General features: G+C 38.6%; 1 protein-coding gene, 1 long non-coding RNA gene and 2 pseudogenes across 2 annotated transcripts; all 4 read left to right on the top strand.

The window, feature by feature from the left end:
• The first annotated feature begins 248 nt into the window (after positions 1–248).
• LOC123467771 lies at positions 249–1,491 on the top strand. The gene is made up of 3 exons (XM_045167564.1): positions 249–261; positions 511–588; positions 664–1,491. Exons 1-3 carry the CDS (start codon positions 249–251, stop codon positions 1,188–1,190), a joined length of 618 nt encoding a protein of 205 aa, XP_045023499.1. The 3' UTR covers positions 1,191–1,491.
• On the top strand, positions 1,203–3,073 carry LOC123467770 (annotated as a pseudogene).
• A 2,238-nt stretch (positions 3,074–5,311) lies between these two features.
• LOC123467781 lies at positions 5,312–6,979 on the top strand (annotated as a pseudogene).
• Positions 6,980–8,476: 1,497 nt separating this feature from the next.
• LOC123467769 lies at positions 8,477–10,300 on the top strand. Its single transcript, XR_006641902.1, has 3 exons — positions 8,477–8,739; positions 8,804–9,445; positions 9,506–10,300. It is a non-coding gene; the product is annotated as an uncharacterized LOC123467769 (long non-coding RNA).
• The last annotated feature ends 370 nt before the right edge of the window (positions 10,301–10,670 follow it).

Genomic DNA, 10,670 nt, shown 5'->3' with positions numbered 1-10,670 from the left:
TACCACCCCATGTTCCAAATACATGAAATACCGGGTCCCCAATAGATTAACTGTAGTGTTGCTATCGTCTATCGTTAATTCGTTATCCTTATCCCCTCACCTCTTCTAGTAGTGGCTAGTGGAAACTGTTTGGGTTGTGAAAAAAAAACGCTATATTTGAACATAAAGATTTTTTTTATTAGCGTGTTCTTCGTTTTCACAAAGGCCACTTTTGCGGGATGGGAATGGCATCTAAAAGGAAAAAAACAATGAGTAGTGAAGGTCCAGTTAAGATTGTAGGAATTAACCAGGAGTATGTCTGCATCATTTCTTGTTGATGGATGGATGGAAAAAGAACAATTCACTGTAAGACATGATTATGGCTGTTTCTCAACAATTAGATTTTCCATTATTTTTAAACAATGAGATTTTGCAAGCTTTGTGTGCTGTGTGTATTATATACACCACCTTATTTTGCCAATTTCCTCTTTAGTCTGTCTCGTTGATTCTCTGAATTTTTTTATGTTTCAGGATGTTACATTTTTTGCCAGTCTCCAGATGACAATAATGAACAACACAGCTTACAAAACAAGCTCCGTGCTAACAGAAGTATGATTGGATGAAGTTCAAAATTTTAGAAAATGCTGTATTTCTTGAAATGATTTCATAAAATATTTTACACAGGTGTTCTTGCTGCTGCCAGCCGGTTCTTTTCCATCCTGTTACCTGATTGTGAGTTAGACCTAGATGTCTGCATCTCAATTGATCTGAGCTTTGAAGAACTGTTTTGTGTTCTTGAGTACATCTATTCTGGGAAGCTGCTGTGTTCAGTCAAAAGCAAAGACAGAATTTTAAGTATTCTAAAAGAATTTGATATTTTCGTGCCTGATCATCTACAGAATTCAGTAGACTGTGGAAGAAATGGAAGTAGTGAGGCAGAAGTGGAAATAATATTTGAAGAAGCCATTGCAAGTGAACCAAAAACTACTAAAGATCCCACAAACATTTCAGAGGATAAATCTCCCTTTGCAACTTCTGCCGATGTTCGTGTAGTAAATAGTGGAGAACTAATTTTACGAGAACCCAATATTTCAAGCTCCAATGAAGATCCCTTCCAGTATGAAGAAAAGCTTCCAGAAAAATTCTCAAACAGTCATAAGATGTATAGCAACAAAAGTAAAACTCATTGTGGATCAAAATGGCTATTCTGAATTCAAACACCAATGTTACTGAAACCATTGTTGAACCGGAAATCTCCAGACATAAAGATCCGGTCTTCACCGTAGTCACCAACCAACCCACTTCGCTGGAAGAAACGCTTGAAAGTATCGTATCGTCAGAGATTGTAGCGGTTGAACCTCAAGATAACCCATCGCTAAGTAATTGTGATGTGCATAGAAGTAGTGTAGAAGATGAATGGACTATTCAGCAAATACCGGATAGGCAGACCGTTACGCTGCAGTTCCCTGCCCAGATTCTTGGCAGTACGACTTTGAGCGCACTAAAAAAGGGGAAAAAGAAGAAAATTACATTTGTTGAGGAAGAGACTGAAGACAGTGACCAAGATCCCGAAGATCAAGACCAAGAAGATTCTCTTGGTTACGAAGAAAATGATGAAGTCAAAAGTAAATCAGCAGTACAAACATCTAACCAGTCTGACGATCAAAGTAATGGTTTTGAACCTCCGCTCAACTTTGAAGTAGCTGCAAAAAAAGCTGGATTCGTGTTTAGATCAAAGTACATCTACCCTAAGATCGGATGTGAAGCCTAGTTTGAAAGTAAATATCTTAATTGGCGCGTTAATTTCATTTTGTAATGCAATTTTAATGTTTCAGGGAATCGGATGTTCTAGTTCATTTGAGGATCTCACTCCAAACCTGGACGTGAGTGATAGTGCTGAAGAAGAAGATATTATTCCTAAGTTGAAGTGCACACAAAACAATGAAACCTCAAACGTCGAAGAACTATTGGCCCTCTGCTCGGGAAAATTCCCTGGTAAGTTGTGTCGAAGATTTGTTTTTTTCGTTGTATGCTTAGCTAACTTATTTTACCATGTAGATTCACTTTCTGGAAGAGACACGCAAATAAGTAGTTTGACTGAAAATGCAGATGACGAATCTGATGAAGAAGTTAAGCCGTTCGCAAGAATAATTCCAATGAATGATGAGGATGACGAGGAAGATGGCTCCAGTAGTGCTCTCCCAAAATTCGTTTCTGAAAATGACGCTGATGAACCTGGAACTGTGCCTTCTTTTTTAGAGGATGGAGAAAAATCACTGTCAAAGGTGAAAAAAGGGCCCGTGTTTGTCTGTCAGATGACGAAGATGAAACTATCGATGAAAACCATTCGTTTGTCGAAGAAGAGGAAATGCATGAAGAGGAACGAGAATTTAGAGGTCTGACTGAGTTTTTTGAAGACGAGGCTGAACTGTCCGGTTCCGAAGTTGGCAGCGGTGACGAACGAGAAGACGAAATGGATGACTGGGAAGAGGAGGAAGGCGATAAGGAGGATATTGATGAAAACGAAGTTCGTGAGCAAGTTGGAAGAGCCCATATGAAGACAATGCTTGATCAAGACCAGCGTGAAGTTCGACTTTTTCAAGAGCTTTTTCTCGAAGATGGAGATTTGCATTCTGATGGCGGTGGAAGGCAAAGACAATTTCGGTGGAAACAGGCTGATGGTGAAAATACTGAGGAGACGGTGCCCGTCCAAAAAATCAAGAAGATGAAGAAGATGAAGCTGCTGAAGAACAGGATGATCTCACATGGAGAAAAATTCACAGTGATAGAGAAAATGGCTCCTGCAACAAAAGTCGCAACAGGTGATCGTCCAACGACGTAAAATGTTTTCAGTTTACTAATCAACCATTTTTGCCGCCAAACATTTGGTGTACAGGAAACGAATAAAGAAGTGCCATTGGTTATGAGCCGGCAAACTAAAATGGTGAAAATCAACACTGCTTCCAAAACCATTAATCAAATTACAGAAGGCGATTCCTCCGCTGCTACTGCCAACGCCAAGCAGTCAACGCATTCTAAGGCGAACATTGTGACCACTGTAGGTTACTTTTACAAAGTGCTTAACACATTGTAGAGATCAGCGCTTATATACTTTCCTACTTTTCATTTTATAGGTGAGATGCGGATCTTTTTACGCAGAAGTGAAAAAGATTTATCAGAAATTGCATCGTTGATGAAATCCGTGTTACCTGTTCAGGCACCAAGGGTCGGTTCCAATTTTGTATTTGCATCCATTACTCCGGAGAGGCCAGTCGCCGAGCAAAATAGGAAACATAAACAAGATGTAATACCAAAACTTAATCTCTTGTGTTCTTTTGCTTCCGATGGTATTTATTTTTATTTTTTTCAGAGTTCTAAATGCGATTCATCCAAGCAAAATCCAGCACCAGCCAAGAAAGCTAAAATGCCTCTAAGTGCAAAACTAATTTAACATTTAGTTCAATTAGTTAGTTTCTCCATATCTACTTAATAAAAAAATAATTTAGTCGTACCTTTCAAAAAGTGTCAACGACAGTGTTGACTGTGTGGGGCAGATACGTTGTGTATCGATTCGATTCGGCGACCGATATGGGTATGCTATGCCCGAGATACAGCGGCTATCTTATAACATGTATCCCTTACACATCCACCCCACACATCCAATAATCGTACACAGAACCTTTAAATACCTTGATTCCAGATCCGAAAACATCATGCTGCAAGTTTTACAACAATTCCGCAGTTTTTATTTTTTTTTATTACTTTTCTATTTTACGGGTAAGTTTTAATTTTTGAGCTGTATACACGTATTGTTTGTACACATCAATCAATTTTTCTAGTGCATAAAACATTTTTGCATTACATTATACGAACTAAATAGGTCCCGTGCACGTCGCTAGCCGGACCACGTCGATAACATTTTCCGTTTTTTTATCGAATTCCCAAATTTTTTGATTTACTTATGAATTGATCGTATGCGTTATTGAATTTCTCGTAATGTTCATTTATGACATTGCTACTTTTTTTCGAAAATTATTCGTAAATTAGAATTTACACGGTAACTGCAAGGCTTTGTTATAATGATGTTTTCGGATTGAAAACGTTCCGCGACACGCTTTGCCGTTGGCAACTTCCATGGTGATTTCCACAAGATACCACCCCATGTTCCAAATACATGAAATACCGGGTCCCCAATAGATTAACTGTAGTGTTGCTATCGTCTATCGTTAATTCGTTATCCTTATCCCCTCACCTCTTCTAGTAGTGGCTAGTGGAAACTGTTTGGGTTGTGAAAAAAAAACGCTATATTTGAACATAAAGATTTTTTTATTAGCGTGTTCTTCGTTTTCACAAAGGCCACTTTTGCGGGATGGGAATGGCATCTAAAAGGAAAAAAACAATGAGTAGTGAAGGTCCAGTTAAGATTGTAGGAATTAACCAGGAGTATGTCTGCATCATTTCTTGTTGATGGATGGATGGAAAAAAGAACAATTCACTGTAAGACATGATTATGGCTGTTTCTCAACAATTAGATTTTCCATTATTTTTAAACAATGAGATTTTGCAAGCTTTGTGTGCTGTGTGTATTATATACACCACCTTATTTTGCCAATTTCCTCTTTAGTCTGTCTCGTTGATTCTCTGAATTTTTTTATGTTTCAGGATGTTACATTTTTTTGCCAGTCTCCAGATGACAATAATGAACAACACAGCTTACAAAACAAGCTCCATGCTAACAGAAGTATGATTGGATGAAGTTCAAAATTTTAGAAAATGCTGTATTTCTTGAAATGATTTCATAAAATATTTTACACAGGTGTTCTTGCTGCTGCCAGCCGGTTTCTTTTCCATCCTGTTACCTGATTGTGAGTTAGACCTAGATGTCTGCATCTCAATTGATCTGAGCTTTGAAGAACTGTTTTGTGTTCTTGAGTACATCTATTCTGGGAAGCTGCTGTGTTCAGTCAAAAGCAAAGACAGAATTTTAAGTATTCTAAAAGAATTTGATATTTTCGTGCCTGATCATCTACAGAATTCAGTAGACTGTGGAAGAAATGGAAGTAGTGAGGCAGAAGTGGAAATAATATTTGAAGAAGCCATTGCAAGTGAACCAAAAACTACTAAAGATCCCACAAACATTTCAGAGGATAAATCTCCCTTTGCAACTTCTGCCGATGTTCGTGTAGTAAATAGTGGAGAACTAATTTTACGAGAACCCAATATTTCAAGCTCCAATGAAGATCCCTTCCAGTATGAAGAAAAGCTTCCAGAAAAATTCTCAAACAGTCATAAGATGTATAGCAACAAAAGTAAAACTCATTGTGGATCAAAAATGGCTATTCTGAATTCAAACACCAATGTTACTGAAACCATTGTTGAACCGGAAATCTCCAGACATAAAGATCCGGTCTTCACCGTAGTCACCAACCAACCCACTTCGCTGGAAGAAACGCTTGAAAGTATCGTATCGTCAGAGATTGTAGCGGTTGAACCTCAAGATAACCCATCGCTAAGTAATTGTGATGTGCATAGAAGTAGTGTAGAAGATGAATGGACTATTCAGCAAATACCGGATAGGCAGACCGTTACGCTGCAGTTCCCTGCCCAGATTCTTGGCAGTACGACTTTGAGCGCACTAAAAAAGGGAAAAAGAAGAAAATTACATTTGTTGAGGAAGAGACTGAAGACAGTGACCAAGATCCCGAAGATCAAGACCAAGAAGATTCTCTTGGTTACGAAGAAAATGATGAAGTCAAAAGTAAATCAGCAGTACAAACATCTAACCAGTCTGACGATCAAAGTAATGGTTTTGAACCTCCGCTCAACTTTGAAGTAGCTGCAAAAAAGCTGGATTCGTGTTTAGATCAAAGTACATCTACCCTAAGATCGGATGTGAAGCCTAGTTTGAAAGTAAATATCTTAATTGGCGCGTTAATTTCATTTTGTAATGCAATTTTAATGTTTCAGGGAATCGGATGTTCTAGTTCATTTGAGGATCTCACTCCAAACCTGGACGTGAGTGATAGTGCTGAAGAAGAAGATATTATTCCTAAGTTGAAGTGCACACAAAACAATGAAACCTCAAACGTCGAAGAACTATTGGCCCTCTGTCTGCCCGGGAAAATTCCCTGGTAAGTTGTGTCGAAGATTTGTTTTTTCGTTGTATGCTTAGCTAACTTATTTTACCATGTAGATTCACTTTCTGGAAGAGACACGCAAATAAGTAGTTTGACTGAAAATGCAGATGACGAATCTGATGAAGAAGTTAAGCCGTTCGCAAGAATAATTCCAATGAATGATGAGGATGACGAGGAAGATGGCTCCAGTAGTGCTCTCCCAAAATTCGTTTCTGAAAATGACGCTGATGAACCTGGAACTGTGCCTTCTTTTTTTAGAGGATGGAGAAAAATCACTGTCAAAGGTGAAAAAAAGGGCCCGTGTTTGTCTGTCAGATGACGAAGATGAAACTATCGATGAAAACCATTCGTTTGTCGAAGAAGAGGAAATGCATGAAGAGGAACGAGAATTTAGAGGTCTGACTGAGTTTTTTGAAGACGAGGCTGAACTGTCCGGTTCCGAAGTTGGCAGCGGTGACGAACGAGAAGACGAAATGGATGACTGGGAAGAGGAGGAAGGCGATAAGGAGGATATTGATGAAAACGAAGTTCGTGAGCAAGTTGGAAGAGCCCATAAATGAAGACAATGCTTGATCAAGACCAGCGTGAAGTTCGACTTTTTCAAGAGCTTTTTCTCGAAGATGGAGATTTGCATTCTGATGGCGGTGGAAGGCAAAGACAATTTCGGTGGAAACAGGCTGATGGTGAAAATACTGAGGAGACGGTGCCCGTCAAAAAAATCAAGAAGATGAAGAAGATGAAGCTGCTGAAGAACAGGATGATCTCACATGGAGAAAAATTCACAGTGATAGAGAAAATGGCTCCTGCAACAAAAGTCGCAACAGGTGATCGTCCAACGACGTAAAATGTTTTCAGTTTACTAATCAACCATTTTTGCCGCCAAACATTTGGTGTACAGGGAAACGAATAAAGAAGTGCCATTGGTTATGAGCCGGCAAACTAAAATGGTGAAAATCAACACTGCTTCCAAAACCATTAATCAAATTACAGAAGGCGATTCCTCCGCTGCTACTGCCAACGCCAAGCAGTCAACGCATTCTAAGGCGAACATTGTGACCACTGTAGGTTACTTTTACAAAGTGCTTAACACATTGTAGAGATCAGCGCTTATATACTTTCCTACTTTTCATTTGATAGGTGAGATGCGGATCTTTTTACGCAGAAGTGAAAAAGATTTATCAGAAATTGCCATCGTTGATGAAATCCGTGTTACCTGTTCAGGCACCAAGGGTCAGTTCCAATTTTGTATTTGCATCCATTACTCCGGAGAGGCCAGTCGCCGAGCAAAATAGGAAACATAAACAAGATGTAATACCAAAACTTAATCTGTTGTGTTCTCTTGCTTCCGATGGTATTTATTTTTATTTTTTCAGAGTTCTAAATGCGATTCATCCAAGCAAAATCCAGCACCAGCCAAGAAAGCTAAAATGCCTCTAAGTGCAAAACTAATTTAACATTTAGTTCAATTAGTTAGTTTCTCCATATCTACTTAATAAAAAAATAATTTAGTCGTACCTTTCAAAAGTGTCAACGACAGTGTTGACTGTATGGGGCAGATGCGTTGTGTATCGATTCGATTCGGCGATCGATATGGGTGTGCTGTGCCCGAGATACAGCGGCTATCTTATAACATGTATCCCTTACACATCCACCCACACATCCAATAATCGTACACAGAACCTTTAAATACCTTGATTCCAGATCCGAAAACATCATGCTGCAAGTTTTACAACAATTCCGCAGTTTTTATTTTTTTATTACTTTTCTATTTTACGGGTAAGTTTTAATTTATGAGCTGTATACACGTATTGTTTGTACACATCAATCAATTTTTCTAGTGCATAAAAAATTTTGCATTACATTATACGAACTAAATAGTTCCCGTGCACGTCGCTAGCCGGACCACGTCGATAACATTTCCCGTTTTTTTTAATCGAATTCCCAAATTTTTTGATTTACTTATGAATTGATCGTATGCGTTATTGAATTTCTCGTAATGTTCATTTATGACATTGCTACTTTTTCGAAAATTATTCGTAAATTAGAATTTACACGGAAACTGCAAGGCTTTGTTATAATGATGTTTTCGGATTGAAAACGTTCCGCGACACGCTTTGCCGTTGGCAACTTCCATGGTGATTTCCACAAGATACCACCCCATGTTCCAAATACATGAAATACCGGGTCCCCAATAGATTAACTGTAGTGTTGCTATCGTCTATCGTTATCCTTATCCCCCTCACCTCTTCTAGTAGTGGCTAGTGGAAACTGTTTTGGGTTGTGAAAAAAAAAAACGCTATATTTGAACATCAAGATTTTTTTTATTAGCGTGTTCTTCGTTTTCACAAAGGCCACTTTTGCGGAAACGGAGGTGTACCAACTCTTCAGTTAAGAAGGGTATCTCTTGTGAAGCCTCTTTGTGGTACCAGTAGGCATTGTTTGGTTCTCTATAGTAAACGCCATCTCTTGAGCTTGTGAGAAAATGTTACCTTCGGATCAGTCGTCAACGGTTTTCCATTAGTCGTACTGAAAGTTTGAACACATTAATGGCGTCGTTTGGTTGACGCCTTGATAACGTCTTTCCAAAAATGGTGAATAAATTGTGCTTCAAAAAATTGCTCAGGTTGTAAATGTGCTTAGCATACTTAAGCAAATGGAGACTAATACTTTCCTTTTATGTTTCTCAGTTTGCCGGGCACACTGTCTACCACATGTTCTATCAGAGAGTATTTGAGCATCAAAGGTTGCTTGGTTTGAAATTGGTTCCCAAGTTAAAACTTGCTCACATTTGGCCATCAACCTGGTAGAGAATGACGGTAAGCTTGGCCACACAGCTGTACTCAAACATATGGCTCATGGCTTTAAAATTTTTAAGAGAAGACAAAAAAACAGCGCATTTATTCAATGGTACCTTATTAAATCTTCCAAATTTCTAAATCTAACTCATTATTTTATTAGGATCAGAAGCTACAGAAAAGCTTACAAAGCTTATTAATGACACATTTGACATTATGAATGGACGACACAAGGGTGAGTCAATTAATGGGAACAACTGGAATAATTTGAAGTCGAAATGGAGGGAAAGGTAACAAAGGGGAAAAAATCTGTACTCGAAGACATGCTAAAAATAATAGAGTTAACTGAGGAGTGCCATCGCAATCCTGGAAAACGTCGAATAATGGCCGCATTTGCGTCAGATACGACTCTAGATGGCTGGCGCTTGTCTATCCGTAGCACCATTGACTTGACAGAAGAGTTATTGAATCCAAAAACCCTTTAGAAAATACGATTTCGTACTGACAGCAAAATGAAACCAAGACGCCTTAGAGGTATATATTTGTAAAAAAAATGCAAATAATCGTTTAATGAACTATCCTTTTTGCCTATAGATGACTTTTGGGCGCATACGTTCAGTCGATACACATCCAACGGCTACAAGTTTTCTACATATTATCAGGATGATGTCATTGTACACACCCGCGAAGATACTATTGCGGAACGCAAATGTAGAAAATGATGACCATATTAGGGTGCTCGTCGATTTTAAGGAGTGTCTCATTAAAAAATTCCGCGACAATGCTAAGGCTGCTGCTGATTTAAGGGTAGCAATGAAAGATGATTTAATGGAAGAGCTGGGAAAGCGTTACGTAAACGAGTTGCCCTTGTCCAAAGAAGATAGAATCGGTAACTTTCTCATATACGATGTAGCAGGTTACATGGTGAAAACGAGAGAAAAACCTTTTCGAGTGTGAGGCATGCAGACAGACTGTAATTACCAAAGAAGCAGATCTACCAAGTGATTTTGACGCAGATGCATACACGAGAGCTCGAACCAAAGGGTGGACTGGTGTTTGTCACCCTGTCAATGTACCAAACTTTGTGCGCAATTGAAAAAGTTGTCTCAAACCACTTTAAGTCACTTAATCATATTTATATCACTGATACATTCCAAGAGTGTATAGCAAAAGTTAAATTAACCAATGTACTGCCCCTTTTTTGTGATACTCATCGCCATTGTAATATGGGAACTTTAATAATGGAGTATGTAAAAGTGAGATATTATTTTGAATCTAAACGTTTGAAAGATGTTTTATTGTCCAAAGAACAAACAACAGTCCAGGCGAGTTTCAAACTGGCCAAAAATGCCCATACAAGAAATGTAATACAAAGTAATACTTAAACTATCTTTTAATTTCTTTTTTAAATATAGAGTGTGATCATACAGTACTTGAAATATTTTTTTTTCCAAACAAGAAAGATAATAACATTAATTTTGAAATGCCATCTTATTGCCAAGGCCGTAGGCCCCAGTAGCGAATGCCGATAGGGATGGATCCACTGTTTTGGACTTAGAATATTTTTCAAGTGGGTTTTCATTTAGTTCAAGATCGGCCACCAGGCGTCTCTGACGATTGATAACCTTGTACCACGAGAGGCTTCAGCTGAGATACCCTTCTTAACTGAAGAGTTGGTACACCTCCCTTACACCATGCTCGACAGTTGTAAACAAAACCAACTTCATCACAGAGTTATTTGCGAGCTTGCTTGCGCCAA

This window comes from Daphnia magna, unplaced genomic scaffold (assembly GCF_020631705.1).
Source record: "Daphnia magna isolate NIES unplaced genomic scaffold, ASM2063170v1.1 Dm_contigs230, whole genome shotgun sequence".
Taxonomy (NCBI): domain Eukaryota; kingdom Metazoa; phylum Arthropoda; class Branchiopoda; order Diplostraca; family Daphniidae; genus Daphnia; species Daphnia magna.
This window is presented reverse-complemented; position numbering and strand designations above follow the sequence as displayed.

What these genes read in the sequence shown, in the direction of transcription:
- LOC123467771 (XM_045167564.1), top strand. An exon ending in CAAGCTCCGTGCTAACAGAA is followed by an intron (nt 589 to 663) that starts GTATGATTGGAT and finishes TATTTTACACAG; the next exon opens with GTGTTCTTGCTGCTGCCAGC.